At 39.8% G+C, this 27,066-nt stretch overlaps 1 protein-coding gene across 2 annotated transcripts; it reads right to left on the bottom strand.

Moving 5' to 3' along the window:
• Window positions 1–2,844: 2,844 nt before the first annotated feature.
• Window positions 2,845–25,457, bottom strand: SPG21 (SPG21 abhydrolase domain containing, maspardin). 2 transcript variants are annotated; one of them, XM_040225859.1, is made up of 9 exons: window positions 25,180–25,457; window positions 21,290–21,376; window positions 18,477–18,638; window positions 10,980–11,060; window positions 9,910–10,055; window positions 7,949–8,057; window positions 7,176–7,283; window positions 5,041–5,181; window positions 2,845–3,520 (listed from the first exon to the last, which is right to left on the bottom strand). In XM_040225859.1, the coding sequence occupies exons 2-9, from the start codon at window positions 21,350–21,352 to the stop codon at window positions 3,404–3,406; spliced, it is 927 nt and encodes a 308-aa protein (XP_040081793.1). In that variant the 5' UTR covers window positions 21,353–21,376; window positions 25,180–25,457; the 3' UTR covers window positions 2,845–3,403. The 2 variants fall into 2 exon arrangements, with proteins under 2 accessions (XP_040081793.1, XP_040081794.1); XM_040225860.1 differs by lacking the exon at window positions 25,180–25,457 and adding an exon at window positions 23,465–23,562.
• Window positions 25,458–27,066: the final 1,609 nt, after the last annotated feature.

Here is a 27,066-nt window from a genome sequence, read left to right as displayed (position 1 = left end):
TCGCACAGAGTCAGACACAATTGAAGCGACTTAGCAGCAGCAGCAGTAGCAGTTATGTTCTGAATTCCTTTTTCTTGTGTATCTATTATAGATTTTTTTAAAAATATGTATTTTTGACTGTACTGGGTCTTTGTTGCTGCTTGGGCTTTTCCTGAGCTGCAGTGAGCAGGGGCTACTCTCTAGTTAGGGCGTGTGGGCTTCTCACTGCAGTGGCTTCTCCTGTGCAGTGCACTGGCTCTAGGGCACGCAGGCTTCCGGAGGTGAAGCATGTGGACTCAGGAGTTGCAGCTCCTGGGCTCTAGAGCACAGGCTCAGTAGTTGTGGCACACCAGCTTAGTTGCTCCATGGCATGTAGGATCTTCCCAGATCAGGGATCAAACCTGTGTCTCCTGCATTGGCAGGTGGATTCTCTACCACTGAGCCACCAGGGAAGCCCTATTATAAATTTCATATGTGATTACCATGAGGGTTTTATATAGCAATTGTTATATATATGTATGTCTATGCACACACACACATATATATAAGGTGAAAGCGTTAGTCACTCAGATGTGTCTGACTCTTTGTAACCCCAGGGACTGTAGCTCATCAGGCTTCTCTGTCCATGGAATTCTCCAGGCAAGAATACTAGAGTGGGTAGCCATTCCCTTCTCCAGGGGATCAGAATCTTTACAATCTGAGCCACCAGGAAAGCCCTATTTTAAGTTGCTGATCTATACATTTCCAGTGCCTTTTAACAACTCTGCGTTTGTACTCTCCTCTCCTCACATTGATTGTTTTTGATATTATGTTTTACATCTAATTTTTTTGTGTATCCCTTTACAGCTTATTGTGGATGTAGATGATTTGACTACTTTCGTGTTTTAACCTTCCTACTAGCTTTCTGTGAGGATGAGTTCCTACTTCTACTGTCTGCCTTTACTGATGAGAGTTTTCCCTTCATAACTTTTGTGTTTCTTGTTATGGTCTTTTCTTTTTTGCTTAAGAGAAGTTCCTTTAACATTTCTTGTAAAGGTGGGTGGTATGAACTCTTTTTGCTTTTGTTTTTCTGTAAGGCCTTTATCTCTCCATCAAATCTAAATGACAGCATTGCTGGGTAGAGTATTCTTGGCTGTGGTAGGTTTTCCCTTTTCATCACTTTTAAGTATATTATGCCATTCTCTTCTGGCCTGTGGAGTTTCTGCTGAAAAGTTAGCTGATAGCTTTATAGGACTTCCTTTTATTTTTCACTTGCTGCTTTTAACACATGATGGACCAGAGACATATTATAGCCCCAGGTATTAGTTTCTGCAAAAATCCTCAATTCAGTAATGAGTTAATATTCTCTTTAATTTCTGCCATTTTGACTACAATGTGTCTTAGTGTGTTTCTCTTTGGGTTAATTCTGTAGAGACTCTGCAATTCCTAGACTGTTTGGTTGTTTCATTTCCTAGGTTAGGGAAGTTTTCAGCTTTTATGCCTTCAAGTTTGTTCTAAGCTCTCTTTTCTCCTTCTTGGACCTCTATAATGTGAATATTAGTGAACTTGATGTTGCCACAGAGGTCTCTTTGTCTCCTTTTCATTATTTTTCTGTTTGGCTTCAGTGATTTCCACTTCTTCATCTTCCAGCTCATTGATCCATTCCTCTGTAGCATTAACTCTACTGTTGATTTCTTCTAGTATATTTTTCAACTCTTGGCCTAAGGCATCCCAGCAGTGGTGCATGCAGGCTGAGCCAGAGCCAGGCTAGAGGGAGGATTCCATGATGGCACTTGCCAGCACCAGTGTCCACATGGAAGAATGAGCTGCCAAGATTGGCTGCCAGCAGTGTCTATGCCCTTAGCGTGAGCTGCAGTTGCCTCCTAACTCTCCAGGAAACTTTAAAAGGCAGGTAGGTCTGACCCAGGCTCCTATCAAATTACTGCTCCTGCCCTGCAATCCAGAACATGTGAGGTTTTGTGTGCACCCTTTGAGAGTGGAGTGTCTATCTCCCCCAGCCCTCTGGGACTCCTGAAAGTAAGCCCTGCTTGCTTTTCAAAGCCAAATGCTCTGGGGGCTCATCTTGCCAGTGCAGGACCTTCAGGCTGGGAAGCCTGACTTGGGGCTTGGAACCCTCTTTGGGAGAACCTCTGCAATTATAATTATAATTATGTGGGTCCCCAACCTGGGTGTATGGGACTTGGCTATATTGCAACTGTGCCCCTCCTACCCATCTGGTTGTGATTTCTTCTTACTATCTTTTGTCATGGAGGATCTTTTTGGTTGGTTCTGGTCCTTCCAAAGTGTGAACTTTGGAAGCTAAATAGAACAAGTCAACTGGAAAAAGATAATTTATAAGAGAATCACAAATAGGAACACTGACTGGATATTAGTATGAAAGAATTATTGCTGAATTTTTTAAAGTGTGATAATGGCATTATCTCTTGGAGGTACATAGAAAAATATTTACAGATGAAATAAGATATCAGAAATTGCCTTAAAATAACCCAGTGATATGAGTATGTGTAGAAAAAGTGAGGGTGGGGTAAGAGATGATGCAACACCATCCATGAGTTGATAATTTTTGAAGCTGATGGGGATGTAGTTCATTATACTATTTTCTCTATGTGTGTTTAAATTTTTCCACTGACGGGGCAAAAAGTAGGTATGAAAAGTTCCTTGCCAGAGCAGCAGCTCAGTAAATGACTGTTTTTGTAGTCTAACAATGAACAAAGTGTGCTTTAGAGAGATTAAGTCACTTACCAAAAGTCACACAGGTTTGGCAAACACCACGGTCTGCTTCTCAGAGTCCTATGTGCAGGCAGCCCATTTGGCAGCTGCGATAATCATAAAAGCCATAAAAATCATAAAATCATAAAATTCAACTCATTGAAATTGAATTTTTATTCCAAAGACTATAATGGGTAGAAAGACAACAGCCAAAATTAAAAACAACTGGCTTAACTGGAAATTAGAAGTAGTTGATTTGCAGGAGAGCAAACAGTGGGTGACGGCCTTGGCACTCTAATAACTGTTATAACCAAGAAAGCATAAAAAAAAATGTGCTGATACATAACGTGGCTATGCAGCATTTACAGCAAATAACAGGAAGAAAGGAAGACAGAAAGAAAAGGAAAAAAATCTACAAAACCCCCAAACTAAGAAATTAACAATTAAGAACATAGTGGGTAAATACTTTTGGTAGCAAAATTTTCACAGTTCTTAAAATGGGAGTCTCCAAAAGTACTTAAGTTCAAAAGCTAAAAAACGGAAGAGGAAATAGTTACACTGGCTTAGAAGAGCCGCCGCCTGTCATGAAGATGACCATCAGTCCTAGTTCCAAACACAGTGATAACCGGTGAACCTGACCAACTGAAGAGAGGCCGACTGGCGGGCACTGACGTCACTGATTGTACAAACACGCTGGACCATTCGTCACTAACAGCTACTGCTCCTCCTGACTGATGCCAAGGCTGCCTTTCTGCACCTCGAGTTCCTCGGCACTGACCATTGATGGGTCAATAGCTGCGTATTTGGTTCCATGGAATTGAAGCAAATGTATCTGCAGAAATGCAGAATGATTATTTTAAACATCACTGTCATATATTAATAATTTCTACTTCTAAATTACAGAGTACTCAGAGAAGGAGCAAGATTGGGGTATGAGGTTAAAAGGTAAAAACTACCACGTCTAAAATAAGCCACAAGGAGATACTGTACATCACAGGGTATATAACCAATATCTTACAATAACTTTAAATGGAATATAATCTGTAATCTAAAAATGTTGAATCACTACATAGAACACGTGAAACTAACATTATAACCAACTATGTATGTGTTAGTCGCTCAGTTGTGTCTGACTCTGCGACTCTGTGGACGATAGCCTGCCAGGCTCTTCTGTCCATATAATTCTCCAGGGAATAATACTGGAGTGGGTTGCTATTCCCTTTTCCAGGGAATCGTCCCGACCCAGGGATTGAACCTGGGTCTCCTGCATTGTAGGCAGATGCTTTACCTTCTGAGCCACCAGGGGAGCCCAAAAAACCAATTATACCTCAATAAAAATAAACATACAAACACTGAAAAACTAGAGTAATACTGCTGCTGCTGCTAAGTCGCTTCAGTTGTGTCTGACTCTGTGCAACCCCAGAGATGGCAGCCCACCAGGGTCCCCCGTCCCTGGGATTCTCCAGGCAAGAACACTGGAATGGGTTGCCATTTCCTTCTCCAATGCGTGAAAGTGAAAAGTGAAAGTGTAGTCACTCAGTTGTGTTCGACTCTTAGCGACCCCATGGACTGCAGCCCACCAGGCTCCTCCATCCACTAACTAGAGGAAAATTAGAAAACAAAAAGTCAAAAATCATTACATAACCAGTCTTTCTGGGCAACTACATATTCTTACTAACATTTTGAATTGCAGCATGCTGCTTCTCAAGCAGGTGTTTACCCTTCTCCTCTGCTGCTAGGAATCAGGTCCTTCCTATCCTCTGCTGTTCTAGTATCATAATGACTGTCTCTGGGAATCAGGTTGTTTTGTATTTACAATCCTCTCCTTAGGATCTGTAGCCAAATGTGGATGACAGGATCAAAGAACATGACTGGTTTTTTAAGGCTCTTGATACTATTTGCCAAATTGCAAAGCAGCCATTTCTCACCACTATTCTAACACCAGTTTAGGCAGGTATTTGAAGGGGTGGTGTGTGTTAGACTGTGTGTATGTTTTAATGCAGTAAAATTAGACCAAGAAGTCATGGGACTTCAGACTGACTCCATTTTAAGTCTGGTGTCCTGACTGAATTCCTTGAATCTGAATTCCTTGAATCCATGGTACCAAATGGCTACTTCAGTGTGTGAGTTCAGGCCTGTGGTTCATAGAAAAGGGAGAGTGGACAGATAGTCACCCAGGTGTCTCTACTATGTTTGAATTCTATAAATTATTCATGGAGACCACCTTTATCAAGTTAGTGCTTCATTCCTACAGAGAATTCTATAGTTCTCTCTCTCCACCACCAAAAAGCTTTATGTTTCAAACCATAGACTCTGGGGTCAAAGTGCTCTGGGTTCCATACTAGCACCTACCTGTACATAGAGATTCACCTCTGCACTTCTGCACAGGTATGGGAAATTGCCTCCTGTTTTAAGGTGAGCCCTCCGGGCATTAGGATACAGTTTGTACATTTCTTCTTTAGCTTCAGTTGAAAGTGCACTCTGGTCAAACACCTTTAAAAGAATATGAGGACAAAACTGTTATTTCAATGTGTTCTTTTCACATTAAGCAAAGTGTTCCCCCAAGCACTCCTTTCAGGAGACATGGCTGAACCTTTCTGAAGCCTGGGCCACCACCTTCTGCTCATCCCTAGTGACTCACAGATTTTACTGCCAAATGTCTTTTGCATTGTTAAGGGGAAAAAAATTCTACCATGAATTTCATTTGTCCTCAAAGATAGTTAATTAAATTAACAGAACATTAATAGCAAACAATCACTGAAAACACCAATTTCAAAAAGATCATGAAACCCCAAAAGAATTTAGTATTAATTTAAAAACAGTTGTATGTATGATATGCTCCATGAAAATAATTATCTAAAAAATTAAGAATATTAGATAAAAAGTCCAGGCCCTTTCCTGGGGGAGCCACTGTTGGAAGTTTGCAATATATGACTCAAGAATCTTATAATACTCACATAAATTTATGTTCAAACTCATGCAAAAATTATTCAAATAATATAAAAGACAAAAAAAAAATCATGAAAATAAAGATAGGTGCATCTCCACCTTGCTAAAACTTCTAGACATTTTAAGTGACCATGTACTTAAGTGGTGAACATAACTTTGAAAGTGCAGGCAGAGCAAATGCACCATGAGGAACATATATTTCTTTGAGAGTATTGACAAGCTTACTCTGTGTCGTGGTAAATGCTGGAATGTAGCAATTATAATAGAAAATGGTAAGTTATTGTACATGTTCGTAGTAATTTCCTGACAAAAATCAGTTTTTAATTTAAATACCATATTACTTGCATTTAGGAATAAATCTATTGTGAGACAGAACAGTTATGTGATTAAAATAAAAAGTCAAAGCCACAGTGAGATACCACTTAACATCCATTAGGGTAAACCACTATTAAAAAAGATATGGAGAAACTGGAGACCTTATGCACTGCTAATGGGAATGTAAAATGGTACGGCCCCTGTGGAAGATGGCAAGGCAGTCCCTCTACGAGTTAAAAAGAATTATCAAATGATTCAGCAATTCCACTTCTAGGTATGCACCACCCAAAAGAATTGAAAATAGAACACTGAATGTGTATTTGCACACCAATATTTACAGCAGCATTATTCACAATAGCCAGAAGGTGGAAACAACTCAAATGTCTATCAACAGATGAAAGAATAAACAAACTGTGGTATATACATACAACGCAATATTATCCAACTGTAAAAGGGAATGATTTTTAAAATTTTAAATTTATTTTTAACTGGAGGATAACTGGGTATTTTTAACATATGCTTTAACATGGATAAAGCTTAGAAATATGCTAAGTGAAACAAGCCAGATACATAAGGATATTTATATGATTCCACTTACATGAGGTACCTAGAACAGGTAAATTCATACAGACAAAAAGTAGGACAAAGGTTACTAGGGTCTCTAGGGGGAACGGTGAAGGAAGAGTTATTGTTTAATGGGTACACAGTTTCAGTTTGGGATGATGGAAAGTTCTGGAGATGGATAACAGTGGCAGTTGGACCACACTATAAATATACTTAATGCTACTGAAATGTACACTTAAAAGTAGTTTAAATGGTGAATTTTGTTATGTGTATTTTACTACAATTAAAAAACATGTAAGAAGCAAGCTTTTGTGTTAACTAGACTTTATGGAATTCTGGCACCTTCATTTTGCTGCCCAGATTTGTAACAGCTTAAAAAGAACAGCAAAGCAAACCAAAATGGGTAAGGACTACCATGTTTGTTTAAATTTATTTTTATTTCAATGGTGTTAGTCCTTCCAGGAAAAATACAGGATAAGCAATAAAAGATTTTTTTTGAAATTGAGAAAGCTGTGGGCGGGGGGGTGGGCAGGTGGTAAAAACAAATTCAAGGCAGTGTTTGAAGCAACACTGAAAAATCGTAAAATGATTTGTAAGGTGGATCTTGACATGTACATATAAAAAAGGTAAAGCATCTGTTTTACTTAAAGAAAACTTACATCCATAATGGTTACAGGGATGTCCCGAATTTTATGAGGTTCCACATAAGAATTTTGACAATTCAGGGTAAGTCTTGAAGCCAGTTCACTCTGACCCAAACTTTCCAGCTGCAGGAAAAAACACAGGTAAAATTTTTTCAAAAAAAATTTTTTTCACATTTACATTAAATCCACAGATAATATCCTATTTATAAAGGTGGCATTATGTGCGGTGGGGCCAGTAAGTTAACCTCTGAGGAGACACAAGGTATTTGAGACCATTACTAGGCCCTGGAAGTGGTGATATTCTCCTGCTCTGGGCACCTGGCCTTCCCCAACCCTCAACCTGAGCTGCCTCTTTAACCAGGTGCCCAGGCAGCAAGCCCATTCCAGAAGCTTAATGCAGACAGAGAAACATTTCAGTGATCTTAGAGCTGGAAGAGGCCTCAGAAAAAAGCATCTACCCAGTAGTTCCTACATGCACATCTACAAACTTGCTCCATCACACTGAGCTGGGGAGGTAGAAGAGGAGGAGTTCCCAGAGCCCTTGGCCAGGGAGTCCAGTTCAAGGTCTAGTGTGAGGCCTTAGAATCTGTATTTTTAATTTCCCCAAATGATTCTGATAAATTATTCAACAGCCATAATATCCGTCTGGATGTATTAAAGTTAATGTGGAAAAATGCTTAACAAACACCTCTAATACACACTGAGCGAGACAGGTATTTCTCAGGAACCAAGAAGACATGAAAATTCCCAGGCCAAGGTGTCCCCTCCCCAAGGGTCATGATCCTTACCCTGTCTACCATGAAATCAATGGCATCAGCCATCATAGGGTCCACTGGGCCAGAGGAAAAGTTCCCAAGAACTATTTTTTTAAGCATAAATGATGGCATCAGCCAAAAGCTGTAAAAAACAAACAAACAAAAAAAACTGACATTTAAACTTACAAGACTATACATGAGTGGCAAGTATTCATTCAATACTGAATCTCTGTATTAGCTAGGCATTTGGGATTTAGAGATTTCAAAAACCCAGTCTCTTCCTTCAAAGAGCTAGTTTTGAAGCATCTAGTTTTTATAAATGCTTTCTCAAGTTCCCAAAGAGTTATGGTTTCATAGGATCAAACTTTTGAGGATTGGGAATAATTATAAGCAATATTTCAAAATGCCTTTATTGAGATAAACATTCTGATAATTCCAAGATTTTATTTTCTAGTTGGTCTTATTTTCAATGGCTAAGCTACTTGTGGAAAACTGAACACTTACTATATCAGTCTGAAGGTTTATATCACCCTTTGATTAACATTAAAGGATAGATTTCAAAATAGTAAAATCACAGAGTTATTATACCTACTATTGCTACTAGTGGATTCTTGGGCTAATTCAAGGCAATTCAATCTTCATGTATTTCTATCTGTGATCTTTAGTTAGGGTTTACTCCATTAATTACATTGGGAGCCCTTATATAGGGTAAACATGAATTTTTTTAAACCTATGCTGAAAATGACTTATAAAAGGTACAGACCACCTTCTGATGTACATTCTCAGTAAACATCCCTCATAAGGACACAGTTAGCCATCTTTCAGTCACCTTCAGTGATCTAAGTTCTCTACTCCAACCCATCCCAACAGCTTCTTAGCTTCTAAAGGGGATGCTGCCTGGGTGTTTTCTGTGTGTGAGTGGGAGGGGTGGTCATCCTCTTGGTTCTGTTCACCCCTGAAGCCTCTGTGTGGCACATAGTAAGTACTCAGACTTTTGATTAAAAATTCCTGATATGCAAGAGCACCAAGTGGGGGAAATCTTGGCTTCTGACAATCAAAACAACATGAAAAAAATCATCAAAAAGAACGATTTTTGCATCATATTGACATGAAGTATCTGTCTAATGCATACAAGAAATTGCTGCACAAATGCTGAGCAAACAAGTGAGAAAACATCAGGAAACATTTTTTTAAAAATCAGAATGCAACAGTAAATAGTTGTGAAAACCATGAAAACAATGTTTACCTAGAACATTTTGTGAAAACCAATCTGATCACTCAGGTAAGTTAAGTCAATAGGCTACTTTTGGGGGGTAGAGCCTAGCCTTGCTAGCAATGAAAGAAATACAGTGAAGTCAGCTTTAAGGTACCATTAGACATCTATAAAACTAATTCAAACGATAAAATCAATGAAGGGATGGCTCAGAGAGAGCAGGCACCCCACTGGTTGCCTTGCAAAGCATTCCGCCCTCTCCATCTTTCTAAAAAGCAGATTAATATTGTAAAAGTGCCAGTGAACTAAACAGTCTCTCCATTTCGGGGAACCTATCTCAAGGAAATGACCCAGAAAGAGAACAGAAGTAATTTACACACAAAGATTTACAGTAGAACCTGATGAAAAACTGATGAGAAACTCAAGGCCTTAAAAAAACTGTAACAGTCATTACACAGAACTCTGTATACAAAATACTAAGTGGAGCAAGCAGAACACAGTATCAGTGAGATAAGCACTGAAGGGAAACTGTAAAGGCATGGGAACCATAACAAACAAAGGCAGGCAATGATTTAGAGTAACGGGAACCACTGAAGTTAGAATTCTTTCAATTCTTTTCCTTTGCAAGGGTGACTATTTCTAATACTAAAAGCCAGGATGGTTTCAGAAGACAAAAGTACATATGGCCCCTCCCTCCCTAATGCTTCAAAAAAACCAAACATCAACATTTTCAATTCCACTGAAAATAACAAAACTGTTGGTCGAATGTTTACATTCTTACCTGTTTGCAGTCCATGTTTGGTTAAAGATAGAGGTGTCACTGAAGGAATTGCAGAGGATGAGGGAATGGACTCTGGGAGATTTGTGAGTGTATTCAGCAAACTTTTGGGCCAAAAAGCCTCCCAAAGAAGCCCCAAAGAGATGAACCTAATTGGAAACAAACACAAGGATCCTAAAAACAATGACTGATCTGGAAGTATCAGAAAACTGTTTTAATTATCACCACAGAATATAATGTTATCACCAGTCATTAGACTGAAATATTTACAGCAGTTAGAAGTTTAGGAAATACTGTATTTAAATGCAATGTCTATACCCTGTTAAGAAAAAATACAATGGTGCATATGTTATATTAGTTTAAAAAAATATGATTCACAGATTATATTAGAAAATGAAACTACTTTGCAGTTTCTGTTTACGAAAACAGAAATTTTAATTCAGTAATTCAGTATTTCCACTCCTAGACATGTATTCAAGAGAACTGAAAACGTCTGTCTACACAGAAATTTGTGTAAGAATGTTCATAGCAACATCACTCATAATAACTAACCAGTGGAAACAAATCAAGTGATGAATGGGTAAATAAAATGTGTTTTATCCATACAATGGGATTTTATTTAACAATTAAAAGGAATGAATTATTGATAGAATTTGCAACATCGATGAACCTTGAAAATCTCGTCCGAAGTGAAAAAAAAGCCAGTCACAAAACACCACAAATTACATCTTTATATTTATATAAAATATCCATAACAGGCAAATCCACAGACAGGGCTCCAGGGAGGAAGAAGGGTGGTGACTGCTAAGTATGGGGTTTCTTTTTGGGGTGGAAAAAATGTTCAAAAATTGACTGTTGTGATCGTTGCACATATCTCTGAATATATTAAATAACAGTGAATTATACACTTTAAAAGGGTAAACTGTATGGTATGTGAATTCTAGCTCAAAAGAGCTGTTATTAAAAAATAAAAGACAACACCAGACAATGACGTAAATGCTGCATTAAAATCACATGTGAAATAAATAAATAAAATAAAATCACATGTGAGTAACTAGTTTCAAGGTACTCACTTTATCCAACTGTAAATGGTCTAAAAGTTTTCTGAATCCATCACAGAATTCAAGGTGGTCCCAATAAACTGGATACTGCAACTAGAATATAACAAGTTTTAAATTTATTTTAAAAACTGTAAAAGTAAAACACAACTCATACGTATCTAAAAAATTTAGGGCTCTCACAACAGTATTTCTCATTTGTTCAATCTCTGCTCCTTTTTCAAAACATGGGAAAATAAGCTCTCATCTTATCCTAGACTTTAAAATTCCAATTTTATCTAACAGGACAATTAAAAAAATAAAAATCACACTCTAGTTATACTACATATACAACAATTTCAATTCACATCAATTTCCTTTCCAAATAGCTAAGAAACTCTGAGGTTCAAGGGTGAACAATCATGAGAAGAGGAGAGTACAAATGCAAGACATTAGAAATGCATTTGAAATTAAGAGACCAGCACTTAGAACAATATTGTGTGTGTGTGTTTATGTGTGTGTGTGTATAGAGAGAGACAGGGAGAGAGAGCGAGAGAGAACACGCTATATCAAAACCTCATGGTAACTGCAAACCAAAAATCTACAATAGATACACATAGAAAAGAAAAACTGATCCAAACAAAACACTAAAGACAGTCATCAAATTGCAAGAGAAATTATGTTAGCCACTTGGTCATGTCCTACTCTTTGTGACCTCATGGACTGCAGCCCCAGACATCTCTGTCTTTGGAATTCTCCAGGCAAGAATACTGGAGAGGTCAGAAGAGAAAAAAAGAGGAAGAGGAAAAAAATGACCTATAAAACCACATCCAAAACAATTAACAAAACAGCAATAAGAACATACATATCGATAATTATCTTAAATGTAAATGGATTAAATGCTCCAACCAAAAGACACAGACTAGCTGAATGGATCAAAAAACAAGAACCAGGGCTTCCCTAGTAGCTCAGTGGTAAAGAATCCACAAGAAGAACTACCACAGTCAGAAGCCCATGAAGCACAACTAGAGAGTATCCCCTGCTTGCTGCAACTAGAGAAAAGCCCACACAGCAATGAAGACCCAGCACGGCCCAAAATAAACAAGTTAATAGTAATAAATACCCATATACGCTGTCTATAAGAGACACACTCACATCTAGGGACACATACAGACCACAACTAAAAGGATGGGAAAAGGCATTCCAAGCAAATGGAAACCAAAGAAATCTGGAGGAGCGATACTCTTATCAGACAAAATAGACTTGAAAATAAAGACTGTTAAAAGAGACAAAGATGGACATTACATAATGATCAGGGGGTTAATCCAAGAAGAAGATATAACAATTGTAAATAAATATGCACCTGATGTAGGAGCACCTCAATATACAGGCAATTGCTTAAAGGAGAAATCAATAGGAACACGATAATAGTGGGGGACTTGAACACCCCACTTACATCAATGGACAGAACATCCAGGCAGAAAATCAATACGGAAACACGAACCTTAAATGACACATTAGACCAAATGGACTTAATTGATATTTATAGAATATTCCATCCTAAAGCAGAACATACATTCTTCTCAAGTGCACATGGAACATCCTCCAGGACAGATTACATGCGGGGCCACAAAGTGAGCTCTGGGAAATTTAAGAAAAGTGAAATCGTATCAAGCATCTTCTCTGATCACAATGCTATGAGATTAGAAGTCAACTACAAGGAAAAAAAACTGTAAAACAAAACAAAAACAAACAAGTGAGAGCTAAACAGTATGTTACTAAACAACCAATGGATCACTGAAGAAATCAAAGAGGAAACAAAAAATACCTAGAGACAAATGAAAATAAAATCACAATAATCCAAAACTGATGGGACACAGCAAAAGCAGTTCTAAGATGGAAGTGCACAGCAACACAATCTTACCTCAGGAAACAAGAAAAGTCTCAAACGACCTAACCTTACATCCAAAGCAGCTAGAAAACGAAAAACAAAATCTAAAGTAAGTAGAAAGAAGGAAGCCATACAGATCAGAGCAGAAATAAATGAAATAGAGACAAAGAGAACAAAAGAAAAGGTCAATGAAATTAAAAGCTGTTTCTCTGAAAAGATAAACAAAATCGATAAACCTCTAGCTAGTGTTCTTGCCTGGAGAATCCCAGGGACAGGGAAGCCTGGTGGGCTGCCATCTATGGGGTCGCACAGAGTCGGATACGACTGAAGGAACTTAGCAGCAGCAGCCAGACTTGGAGAAGGCAATGGCACCCCACTCCAGTACTTGTGCCTGGAAAATCCCATGGATGGAGGAGCCTGGTAGGCTACAGTCCATGGGGTCGCTAAGAGTTGGACACGACTGAGCGACTTCACTTTCACTCTTCACTTTCATGCATTGGAGAAGGACATGGCAACCCACTCCAGTGTTCTTGCCTGGAGAATCCCAGGGATGGAGGAGCCTGGTGGGCTGCCATCTATGGGGTCGCACAGAGTCAGACACGACTGAAGCGACTTAGCAGCAGCAGCCAGACTTGGAGAAGGAAATGGCACCCCACTCCAGTACTCGTGCCTGGAAAATCCCATGGATGGAGGAGCCTGGTAGACTACAGTCCATGGGGTCTCAAAGAGTCCGAGAGGACTGAGCGACTTCACTTTCACTTTTCACTTTCATGCATTGGAGAAGGAAATGGCAACCCACTCCAGTGTCTTGCCTAGAGAATCCCAGGGACAGGGGAGCCTGGTGGGCTGCTGTCTATGGGGTCACACAGAGTTGAACATGACTGAAGTGGCTTAGCAGCAGCAGCAGCAGCAGCTAACCAGACTCAAGAAAAAACAGAAGGCTCAAATCAATAAAATTAGAAATGAAAAAGGATAATTAAATGGACACAACAGAAATACTAAGGATAATAAGAAACTATTACAAGCAACTATATGCCAATAAAACGAACAATGTAGAAGTGGACAAATTCTTAGAAAGGTACAATCTTCCAAGACTGCGCCATGAAACAATAGAAAACATGAATAGACCTATTACAAGAGATTGAGACTATGATTTAGAAACTTCCAACAAACAATAGTCCAGGATCAGATGGCTTCACAGGTGATTCTATCAAGCATTTAGAGAAGAGTTAACACCTATCCTTTTAAAACTATTCCAAAAAACTGCAGAGGAAGGAACACTCTCAAACTCATTCTATGAGGCCCCCATCACCCTGATACCAAAACCAGACAAAGATTTCACAAAATAAGAAAATTACAGGCCAATATCACGGATAAACATAGATGCAAAAATCCTCAAAATACTACTGAATCCAACAATACAGTAAAAGACCATACACCATGATCAAGTGGGATTTATCTCATGGGTTTAAGGATTTTTCTATATTCACAAATCAACCAGTGTGATACATCATGTTAACAAATTGAAGAATAAAAACCACATGATCATCTCAACAGATGCAAAAAAGCTCTTGACAAAACTCAATACCCATTTATGATAAAAACTCTCCAGAAAGTTGGCACAGAGGGAAATTACCTCAACATAATAAAAGCCATATATGACAAACCCACAGCTAACATCATACTCAATGGTGAAAAGCTAAAGGCATTTCCTCTAGGATCAGGAACAAGACAAGGATGTCCAATCTCATCACTTTTATTTAATATAGTTTTGGAAGTCCTAGCCACAGTAATTAGAAAAGAAAAAGAAATAAAAGGAATCCAAACTGAAAAAGAAGAACTAAACTGTCACTGTTTATAGATGACATGTTATTATACATAGAAAATCCTAAAGATGCTACCATAAAACTACTAGAGCTCATCAACAAATCTGGTAAAGCTGCAGGATACAAAAATCTGTAAAATTTTTATTTCTGCAGATACAGAAATATGCTGCATTTCTATACATTAACAATGAAAGATCAGAAAGAAAAAAGGAAACAATCTCATTTACCATTGCATCAAAAAGAATAATATATCTAGGAATAAACCTACCTAAGCAGGCAAAAGACCTGTACTCTAAAAAGTATAAGATACTGCTGAAAGAAGCTGAAGATGACACAAACAAATGGAAAGACAGACTATGTTCTTGGATTGGAAGAATCAATATTGTCAAAATGACTATACTATCCAAGGCAATCTACAGATTCAATGAAATCCTATTAAATGCCATCTTATTTACCAATGGCGTATTTCATAGAACTAGAACAGAATTTAAAAATTTGTATGGAAACACAAAAGACCCCAAATAGCCAACATAATTCTGAGAAAGAAAAATGAAACTGGAGGAATCAGGCTCCCTGACTTCAGACTATACTACAAAGCTACAGTAATCAAAACAGTATGGCATTGGCACAAATTCAGAAATATAGATCAGTGGAACAGGATAGGAAGCCCAGAAATAAACCAACATGCCTATGGTCAACTAATCTATGACAAAGGAGGCAAGAATATACAATGGAAATGCTGCTGAGAAAATTGGACAGCTACATGTAAAAGAATGAAATTAGAACATTCATTAGAATGTTCTAATGAAATCAGAATATCCTCTAACCATACACAAAAATAAACTCGAAATAGATTAAAGATCTAAATGAAGACTGGATAGCATAAAACTCTTCAAAGAAAACATAGGCAGAACACTCTTTGATATAAATTACAGCAATATCATTTTGGATCCACCACCTACAGTAACGAAAACAAAAATAAACAAATGGGACCTTAAAAGCTTTTGCGTAGCAAAGGAACGATAAACGTAATGAAAAGACAACCCACAGAATGGAAGGAAATATTTGCAAACTAAACAACTGACAAGGGATTAATCTCCAAAGTATACAAAACAGCTCATGCAGCTCAACAGTGAAAAACAAAAATAAAAAAGTGGACAGAAGATCTAAATAGACAGCTCTCCAAAGACATACAGGAAGCCCAAAAGCACATGAAAAGATGCTCAACACTGCTAATTATTAAAGAAATACGAATCAAAACTACCATGAGGTATAACCTCACATCAGTCAGAATGGCAATAATCAATAAGCCTACAAACAATAAATGCTGGAGAGGGTGTGGAGAGAAAGGAACCCTCCTACACTGCTGATGGGAATGTAAACTGGTACAATCATTATGGAGAACAGTATGGAGGTTCCTTAAAAAACTAAAAATAGAACTACTATTTGAATCAGCAATCTCAGTCCTAGGCATATATCTGGAGAAAATCATAATTCAAAAAGATACATGCACCCCAGTGTTTTACAATAGCCAAGATATGGAAGCAACCTAAATATCCATTAACAGAGGAATGGATAAAGAAGATGTGCTACATGTATTCAATAAAATATCACTTAGCCATAAAAAAGAATGAAATAATGCCATCTGCAGCATCATGGACCTAGAGATTATCATAGTAAGTGAACCAAGTCACAAAGAGAAAGACAAATATCGTACGACATTACTTATATGTGGAATTTTTTTAAATGATATAAATGAACTTATTTACAAAACAGAAACAGACTCACAGACTTTGAAAACAAACATCATTACCAAAGGGGAACGGTTGGGGGAAGGACAAAATAAAAGTTTGGGATTAACATATATAGATATATAGTAGTGTTACTACATATAAAATAGATGTATTATAGCACAGGAAACTCTACTCAATATTCTGTAATAACCTATATGGGAAAAGATTCTGAAAAAGAATGGATATATGTATATGTATAACTGAATCACTTTGCTGTACACCTGAAACTAACAAAATATTGTAAATCAACTATACTCTAATATAAAATAAAAATTTTTAATTAAAAAAATTGTGTTCTAGTTGTATACAACTTAATATACACACAAACAATTGAGTATGAGTAAAACTGGAAATGTGAGCAAGGTTGGTGGATTATACTAACATCAATATTGGCTGTGATATTCTACTACAGTTTTATAAAATGTTACTATTGGGAGAAACTGGGCAAAGTATATAAGGGGTATCTCTCTATTATTTCTTACAACTGCATGGGAATCTATAATTATTTCAATAAAAATGTAAATGAAAAAAGGATCCATGCATTTTTAACTACAAGATACTAACAGATGTCTAGTAAAATTTCAGAAATCTCCTGGCACTTTGATCAAATCTTAAGGACGAAGTGATTTTGAAGACACTGCTGTCTTTTTCCTTGATTCTTTATCTACCTAAGAAACAGGGAATGCCCATATCAGGAAGCTTGAGGGCAAGAAGAAATATCCAGGCAAAAGGCAAGACTGTGTGCCCTGTCAGTTTAGAAGAAAAAACATGCTGTCTGCTTTGAAGAACGCTCAAAAGTGAGACAGACAGCTGGAGGGCTGCTCAGTCTCCCTCTCCCTGGCCAACCAACAGCGATCACCTAGACAGAAACTGTTACCACTTCAGCTGCAAAGGACGAGGACGAGGGCGGCTACCACCCTCCTCTCCTGGAATGCTGTCCACAGAGAAGGATTACTGAAAACCCAGAACAAGGGAGGATTACGTGGCAGGGCTTCCAACACACCATATGAGGAATGGTTAAAGAATCTGGAGAGATCTAGCTGGAGAAGACAAGACCTGGGGGGAACGTCAGCAGGCAGCTAAAAGTAACTAGTTTTTCCAAGAAAGAGCAGGGCTGTCAGGAGGAAGAGGAGCTGCATTTGTCTTGTCTGACCCTAGTTGGTGGTAGCCCCAGTGGAATTTTCAGTTTCCTTCTGAGAGAAGAGCCCGGGTCCACATTTTCTCTCCTCTAGGCAGTAAATAAAATGTATACCAACAGCAGTACTCCCATGGGGAGTACCATTTACGTGTTAATATTCTAGGTCCCAGAAAACAACCGCCAGCTCCAAAGCCAGGGCCTCTGCTTCGGGGAAGTTAGGAAACCGAAGTCCACAGTCCTGACCTAGTCAAGGCGTGCCAAACACTCTATGGTGAGCAATGGCGCCTTCCCACCTACGCCCTCCTCCCAGAGAGGGAGATTAAAGAATGATCAATGCAAAACTAGATTTAGACCAAACTCAGTGATAACAATTAGAAACAAAAAGCTTCTTGACCAAACGTGAAGGATATGAGCTAATTAATGAACCTCACCTCACCTGTCAAAGACTCACAGTAAAGCAAGGTTTCAGTACCCTTTGCTGCTCCCAAGCAATGATGGAATAAAAGGGGGAAGGAAATGGGGTCAGATTCTCCCTCTGCTGCCTACTGGCTGTGTGACCTCAGCCATCTCTAAAATGTCCAGACCTCAGCCTCCTCAGCTATAAACAAGAACAATGCTTCCTACCGGTCAGACTGATTCAGGAAATGCATGTTCAAGCTGAGGGTAGGGAAAGCTTCGATAAAGGTTTGTCTCCTCTGCACCTCCGTTTGTTTTCAAACCACACCACCTTCCTTCAAAAAACTCCCTTTCACATTTTAAAAATGAAAAACAGTATTTTACAATAAGAAACAAGCCCATTACTATACTCAGAAACAGAAACACACACACACATATAAAATCAGAAAATGTGGACCTGCACTGTTATCCTAAATCAATAATACTTACAGCTATAACCCGGTAACCCCATCCAGTCAAAGCCAAAATCTGCCGGAAAAATACATCCGCAGTTCCGCTGACAGGAGGGAGAAATATGAGAGGACACCTGATATTTCTGGGGCCTGCATCGTACAGCGACCAGATCTTACTATCGTCATCATCCACAATAATCTGGAGGGAAAGTTATAAGAAGAAAATGAAAAATCTCATGGATTTTATTTTACATATTAATAGTTAAATTTTGACACCGTAATTTCACTGACAATTTTAATACCACTATCTTGGTGGTTTACACACTAACGTGGGGATCACACCAGACCAGTACATATAATAAACAGCCTTGTCTCCTTTTCCTTCTTCAGAACTGACATAGTCCATGGAACTGCTTTATACTTTTCCCGAGAGCTCCTTTTTCTCTCAGCTTGGAATTTTCCTTTCCAGTCATGATTATTGGAAGTTTATTTTGTTTACCATTAAACAGTAAACTCTGTGTATGGCATCTTAATTCTTCCCCATATTTCTGGCTGTGTGTGTGCATGTACGCATGTAGGAGGTGGACAATTTGCAGAGTCATTCTCCAGGGCTGGCCCAGAGGGCTGGCTGGGATCAGCAGGGTTAGTGTGTGAAAGGGGAGACGAGAGAAAGAAAAGACTCCGGGCTCTGAGGATAAACTGGGTAGAGATGGGACCACACGTTGAGATGCTTCTGGAGCCTGATCTAGCCCAAGCCTCTGAGACAGAGACCTCCGCTAGAGAGAAGGGATGAGGCAGGTGTAGGCGTCATTGGCCCCAGAGAATATTTCATACTCTCTGGTGTCAGGTGTGGGGAATGGCCTCAGAGGAAAACCGGATTTTGGGGGAAAGGGGGATGAGAAAGAGGAAGGTCATCAGAAACCTTCCTCATTTAGTGGCTTTTGACCCAGTAAGGGAAAACGATGAGCATTACATGAGCTGAGACAAATCAGGCATTCAGCACAGAGTCTGGCAGATAGTGAGTGTTCAATAGCATCAAAAGTGTTAGCTACAGTATGCACTGCATGATAGCTAATTTTTGTTCTCTTTGGCTGACTTTTTGGTGCTATTTGGAAAAGTACATTAACTGCTTGAACTTATGCCAATGTAAATCAATACTTATCCTACTTTTACATTAAAAGGTTCAAGTTTCTGTTTTTTTTCTTCTTTGGCCATGCCATGTGGCATGCTGGATCTTATTTTCCCGACCAGGGATCAAATCCATGGCCCCCTGCATTAGGAGCATGGAGTCTTAAGCACTGGACCACGAGGGAAGTCCCAAGGTTCCATCTTCTGAGAGCTCCAAGCTGGCAGTGCTGTAGGGCCTATGGTGTCAATGTGGGTGGCAGCATGCTAACTGGAGTCACTTGGCAGACGAACAGGGCAGGGCAAAGTCTAGAGGGCCCTATCCAATACTTTCTGGACTTCCACAAGTGACAGTGTATCTCATGATTATGTTTTTGCCCTTTGGATTCTCCCACTCATATTTTTGCTTTTCATGTTTCTTTTTGCTGTGATTGTAGTAAAAAATCTTAGTGACCTTTGATAGTGCATCCAGTAAATTTCAACCTTCTAGTAATAAAACATGAGATATGATATTCAGATTTCTAAAATTAAAATCTAGCACCATGAAATTTCAAGCCAACGTTTCATCACTTGTGGACCAAACTGACCAAAGGAGAACACTACATCAATGAAACTACTTCCTACAACTACTTCCAAGTATATTTCGATAAGTTTGTGTTGCTTTGGGTCAAGTGATTAGCTTGCTGATTGAGTTCATCAAGAGGAGCCCATGTGAATTACTTGAGGGGATGGGACTCCAGTGGCAATTCTTCTAGTGCAGACAGCAGTTCCTGGGGTAGCAAGAAGAAAGGCAGGTTCCCTTTGCTAAGCTGCCAAGTAGCTCTGGCTTTGAAGCCAGATAATTTGATTTTAACCCAAACTCTACTAGACTATGTGACTTTAACATGTTAACCTCCATGAACCTTGGTTTTCTCATCTGTAAAATGGGCACATCACTACCCACTTTGTTAAACTGTTGAAATAATTAAGATACTTGAGGGCTTCCTACAATAGTGAAAGGTATTCTGTCTATATGTGGAAATTGTACCTCAAATTTCTACAGGAAGAGTAACTCTTATTAATTCAAACTTGCATGCTACTTCCACAGCTATCTACCCTGACAAAATAATTTTAACAGAAACATAGATGATCTTCAGATCATAGTACTCTAGTACTTCTGCAAGGGGATCAGCAAAGATTTTATTCTGACACAACTTTTGTCAATGTGATCCCCAAGCATTTGGGATTAATTTGAGACTCACAGTCAACAGACTTCAACATAAGTGTTTAGGGTTTTTGGACAACCCAGGCAAATAAAGTTTCTAAAAGATGACTGTGGCAGAATGAGTACAGATTATGGCAAACAGAGGATCTATAATGTAAATCTTCAGTCTTGAAGAACAGGAACATGGTTTCTAATAGAATCTAACTGCACTTACTGTACAGGTGCTGTTGCTTACCCTTTCCACCAAACTGTACAGAGGAGTACACATATTCCTGCTTGCTTGAATATGTAAAAGCAGCTGTAAAATAATGAGTACAGGTGTTCTCACTTTTACTCTTGAATGAGTCTCAAAAGTTGATTATACTTGACAGGGAAGGGGTTGAACGTTATGTTCTGCAATCCAGTCGTGATATTTGGCAATAACCTTTACTCTCAAACACTGCTAAGACATAATGTCTAAATCACACATGAAAAACAATACAAGATTTTGCAAATAAGAGTTGTAGTAAAACCATACATACCTTTTTAAGGGGGACTGTACTTCTAAACCAGTTATAATCAGGAGAGACTTTAATCTCTCCCATGGTTAGCTGAAATGGAGGTTAAGCCTGAAATAAAAGCATGTGATGTTTCACGTCAAGAATTCATGTTTACATCAGAACCAAATGTAGAATCTGGTCTAGATCTACCAACAATACTTTAAAGGGTAAAACCGAGGAAATGGGCTGTTTTACCTTGTCGGCATATACTAAAACTACAGAAAACATTTGGTGAAATCCTATAATCATGGAGCAAGCAAAAAGTACCCTGAGAGAGAATTATTCCAACCCCCTTAGTTCCTCCAAAAGAGGAATCTGGTCTAGAAAATGTTAATGACTTACCCAAGATCCCATGGCTATTGCAAAACCAGGACCAGATAGAGGACAGTCTTTCCTGACACCTGACTGCCTGTCCTAGTTACATGATTCCAAATGCAGTAGAATAACCTGTCTTTCAGCAAAACCTTAAGAATCTATGTTAATAAAGATGTTCCTGTCTGACAGAATTCTAGGGAACAGTTCCACACTAGAAACAGGAGTTCAGGTAAGCCTGCTTCCCCATAAATTCATTAAATGCCATGAATCTAACTCTAGAAGGAGAGACAGCTTCAGAAACACACATAGATTGTAATGCAAAATACAGAAAAAACTTGCTGTTCATATGGATGTGGTAAAAGTGATATAATACACTCTGAAAGATCCATGATAAGGTACCAGAACATTCCTGAAGGCACAATAACTAGCAACAAAATAAAACATGTGCCTTTAAAAAACAGGTGGTCTTCTATTGTGAGCTTAGTAATTTCCAGCTTTTATAGTTCTATGACCTGGGAAAAGTCACTGACCCTTCGGGGACTTGTTTTCTCATCCAGGATTGTTTCACTACTCTCTCCCTAAAGAGCAGAAGAGTGCTTCATACACAGCAGGCATTATCTGTCGACTAAATGAAAGACTACATCCTAAGCAGGCCAAACTAGTCAATCCTAGAATTCTTTTTAACCTGGGTACCTATGAGTGTTACATTGGCCAGGCACGCTCAACTTAAAGCTGCCCCTGTTTGCTTAAAAATCTATGTTGTGTCATAACAGGAACTTGAAAATTATAGTTCCTTGTTGCAGATTCTTACTGCCAAATGAAGAAATTCTAACCACTGGTTTGGAAGGATGCAAATGCTCCTTTGCATCATGTTCTCTACTGCAGCACAAGCCTGGATTTTCCTAGCAGGGCTAGGATGAGTTTGAGACCCTAGGACTTAAGTCTTAGGCTTGACTGTGAACTGAGAACTTACAGGGGCTTTTCTGGGCTGGTCAGGTGCCAGGGATTCTTAAGCCAATGAATCTTCCTCTTTGGCCCTCCACATCTGCTCCCTCAAAACACAGGGCACTCAGCCATTTCAACTGTTACCTCTAGCCTTGGGGGTTACTAAACTGAACCCCAAGGAGATGGTAAATGTATACATCCAATATTAAACTAGGTTTACAACCTCGACACTCTAATAATTGGCCTTTTCTTTCAAGGCTGGGATGGTTCTGAGAAAAGTTTATTGAAATCTTCAGTGGTTCTAAAATATGAAGAAAGTCATCAGCCAGTATTATACAATCAATGTGCATGGATGCAGTTCTTATTCATACTGAAATAAAGAAAATCATTCTTTGCATATCCATTTTCTCTTAACAAATATTAACATGTTAAAAAACTGAAGCCATTTGAACTATAGCCTTTCTTTAAGCTGGTCACTGCTTTTAACTGAAAGCAACTGGCACATATAGTTAATTCTGGAAAATTTTCTACCTGGACAGACTTGAACTATTCCTATGTCATCTAACTATTGCCTAATCAAGACATTTTCTAGTATACCATTACTATAAACAATCACTATTCTACAGGAGGAAATGTCAAAAACATGTTTAGAAAAAAATCCCTACTCAACAGATCAGGACAAAGCACCTACTCAAAACACTTTGGCTAACTAAAGTCAGAAATTTTGCTTCTAGATTCACCAAACTTGGGATAAAATAAATGACTCATAGTTTGCAATCAGTTGTAACATACAGACCAAACTATCATACAAATACACACACACACACTGTACACAGGCACACACACTCACTGTCATTCACTTCTTCCCTCAGGAGTAAGTAGAAAGAGGTTCCTTACCACAGTCTTCAGTATTATCCACAACCACTCAATATTATAACATTTGTTTTATAACTAATCTCACTGGTTAGAGAGAGTCCACCGAACGGTGACTAAATTTTTATAGAAGCAAGTGATTTGAACACTTGTGCTAGTTTGGCAGTACATGAAAGGTAAGATAGATACCAAATGTTGCATATGACCAACTGACATTTAAGAGGGAAAAAAAACTGCTGCAAAGGGAAAGCAGCTGTGAGTGGTATGAAAAGGAATTTTGTTCTCCTAGCTCTCTTTCATCCACTACAAGGGAATACTTTTCCAAGTCACAAGGGGAACATTCTGCATATGGCAAAAAAAAAAAAAAAAAAAGGTTCACTGAGACTGCGATCCAACTGATCGGTATTAAATAAGAAAGAATGTGAACCAGAAGCTCAACGCTGATTTGATCTCTCACAATTCTTCACAAAAACAAAAAGCACCTGTTCATGCTGCTGGGAAATGGGTGGCAGGAATTTTCCCTTCATCTTGCTTAAGGAAACCCCCTTCTCAGAGAGTGTTCTAGACACCTCTCTGGCCCTTGTGCTGCTCCAGGATAAAACTGCCAGTTTTGAGTGTGCACCAAGAATTCCATGCACTTCTCCATCAAGGTTTCACCAGAACCAGCCACTTTACAGTCCACTTATCCCTCAGGATTTCAACAGACCCTGCCAATTCACAGCCAATGAAATCACCTTTACAAATGTTTAAGTCATCTAACCAGTTCAACTAGTCAGAGATTTTCTGATCCTTTTCCTCAATCATATACTCTACATATGGACAATCTATGATTCTTACTGACCCAAGCAATAGCGAAACATTAGAACCTAAGGGTCTCTGGATGATGCCATTGGCTCTTTAATGCAAGTCTCCTTACCTCACCACACCAATACAGAGCTATTCTTTTTTTAGGTTTCCTGGGGGGAAGATTTATCCTTATCTTTAGAAACTTATTCTATTGTCTTCTAAACCTCATGGGAGGAAAAGCTGACTACTTGACATTTTGACGGTCACATCTCATCTTGCACCCTGTCTTAGTACTAAAGCTTTTGGAAATTTGCACACAGCTATTCAATTACCCCTCAGTCTCTTGAAGCTCTGTGCCAGGAGGAGCTGGAACATTGTAGGTGGAGACAAAGAAGCAGCATAAATGCAGAATTTAGGACTCCCGAGGACAAGGAGAAGAGGAAAAGAGACAGCTTAGCCCTGCCACTTTCCTCACACTTGGCCCGTGCTCAGCAATGACAAAGGCATTTATCACTTTCAGGCTGAGGTGCAATCTCCAAAATAACTAGTCTGCTCAGAGTTCTTCAAAGTTTACAGGAAAAATGCGTTCCTGGGCTGTAGCAGTGTAGCCCCAGTATGGGATTACAGGAGTATGTCCAGGTCAAGTACCCGACCCCCCTACCCCAGGCGAACCACACACAGATCTCCACCTTCTTCCAGTCCCACGGGTGACAGCCACACAAAGGCAGGGTCACAGACACACCGATCACCCCCATGAACTCAGACACGACCTTAGACACACACAGGGACGTGCAATCACGTGCATGGTCACATGAGCCGACCCACTCAGGGCCACACTCACAAAGTCACATCGACAGAGGCAGCCGTGCTCGCTACAAACCACTCTCACCTGCGGCCACAAACACATCATACACCCAGATCCCAGGCTTCCCAGGACCCCTCCCACCCCTCACCTGCCGTGGCCGCCCCCAGGTCCCTGTCCCTCCTCCCAAGGCGGCTCTTCCCTCCAGAAAGGGGGCCGGCCTCGGAGGCTGCTGGGGCCCGGGTTCGGGCTGGAGGCCTGAGCGCTCAGTATCTGTAAGCGCCGCGAGCCGTGGGGGCGCGCTGGAGGGCCGGCCTCCGAGGGGCGGGGCGCGCGGCAGAGCGAGACTGGACCGCCGCCCTCCCTCCTCCGGAATTGTTCTCGCAGCGGGCGCGAGCCGCGAGCTTCCGGGTTCGGAGGGGTGGGGCCACGTCGCGAGGAAGGGGTGGAGCTGCGTGACTCCGGCGGTCACCATGGCGACGGGGCGGGTTGGACCACAGGGTGAGACTTCGATGATCTCCCTACATCCTGCCGGCTGCAGAGTTGGCATCTGCTCTGGCGGGGGCGGGGGCGCCGGGAGGAGGCCCAGAGAGACTCAAGGGTCAGTTCTAGGTCACTCATGTGACGTGAGCACCGAGGGAAAGGTTGTGGGACTGGAAGAAAGGGGCGCCTGACCCTTGGGACCTGCCTCGCCTGCAGTTCGCGGCATAAAGCTTTGAGGGAACTCCTTTGGGTTACAGGCTTTGACGAACAGGGCTTTGTATACTCTCTTTTCTTGACAAGATTTTTTTTCCTTTGGCACGGCCACAAATGCCCCCCATAATCCTCCACTGTAATACCTTCACCTCCCTTTCCAGGCTTGTGCTGAGGTCTTGGGAATTACCAGGAACAGCTCCCGCTGACCGGCCAGCTCCTTCATCACTTTCCCTTAAAGGAATAGAGAATGGTCATATATTTATTAACATTATTAACACGGTTCAACAGTACGTGAACAGTGAAATTCCAGATGTTCAAGCTAGATTTAGAAAAGGCAGAGGAACCAGAGATCAAATTGCCAACATTTGCTGGATCATGGAAAAAGCAAGAGAGTTCCACAAAAATATCTACTTCTGATTTATTGACTATGCCAAAGCCTTTGACTGTGTGGATCACAACAAACTGGAAAATTCTTAAAGAGATGGGAACACTAGACCACCTTACCTGAAGAAATCTTACCTACAGATTTCCTGAGAAATTGTATGCAGGTCAAGAAGCAACAGTTAGAACTGAACATGGAACAACAGATTGGTTCCAAATCAGGAAAGGAGTATATTGTCAATATACATGTTGTATATTGACACCCTGCTTATTTAACTTACATACAGAGTACATCATGTGAAATGCCAGGCTGGATGAAGTACAAGCTGGAATCAAGATTGCCAGGAGAAATATCAATAACCTCAGATATGCAGATGACACCACTCTTATGGTAGAAACCAAAGAAGAAATAAAGAGCCTCTTGATGAAAGTGAAAGAAGAGAGTGAAAAAGTTGGCTTAAGACTCAACACTCAAAAAACTAAGTTCATGGCATCCAGTCCCATCACTTCATGGCAAATAGATGGGGAAACAATGGAAACAGTGAGAGACCTTATTTGGGGGGGCTCTAAAATCACTGCAGATGGTGACTGCAACCATGAAATTAAAAAATGCTTGCTCCTTGGAAGAAAAGTTATGCCCAACCTAGACAGCATATTAAAAACCAGAGGCATTACTTCACCAACAAAGATCCATCTAGTCAAAGCTATGGTTTTCCCAGTAGCCATGTATGGATGTGAGAGTTGGACCATAAAGAAAGCTGAGTGCCAGAGAATTGATGCTTCTGAATTGTGGTGCTGGACAAGACTCTTGAGAGTCCCTTGAACTGCAAGGAGATCCAACCAATCCATCGTAAAGGAAATCAGTCCTGAATGTTCATTTGAAAGACTGATGCTGAAGCTGAAACTCCAATACTTTGGCCACCTGATGCAAAGAACTAACTCATTTGAAAAGACCCTGATG

Source organism: Oryx dammah, unplaced genomic scaffold (genome assembly GCF_014754425.2).
Source record: "Oryx dammah isolate SB20612 unplaced genomic scaffold, SCBI_Odam_1.1 HiC_scaffold_26, whole genome shotgun sequence".
Taxonomy (NCBI): domain Eukaryota; kingdom Metazoa; phylum Chordata; class Mammalia; order Artiodactyla; family Bovidae; genus Oryx; species Oryx dammah.
Note: the sequence above shows the minus strand (reverse complement) of the source record. Positions and strands in the feature narration are given on the sequence as shown.

Excerpts from the sequence above, each read along its gene's own strand:
- SPG21 (XM_040225859.1), bottom strand. The coding sequence starts at position 21,352 with ATGGGAGAGATTAAAGTCTCTCCTGATTATAACTGGTTTAGAAGTACA. Across the intron at positions 7,284-7,948 it reads TTGATTTCATGGTAGACAGG|CTGGAAAGTTTGGGTCAGAG; the intron begins GTAAGGATCATG and ends TTTTTCCTGCAG. Across the intron at positions 3,521-5,040 it reads AGGTGAATCTCTATGTACAG|ATACATTTGCTTCAATTCCA; the intron begins GTAGGTGCTAGT and ends GCATTTCTGCAG.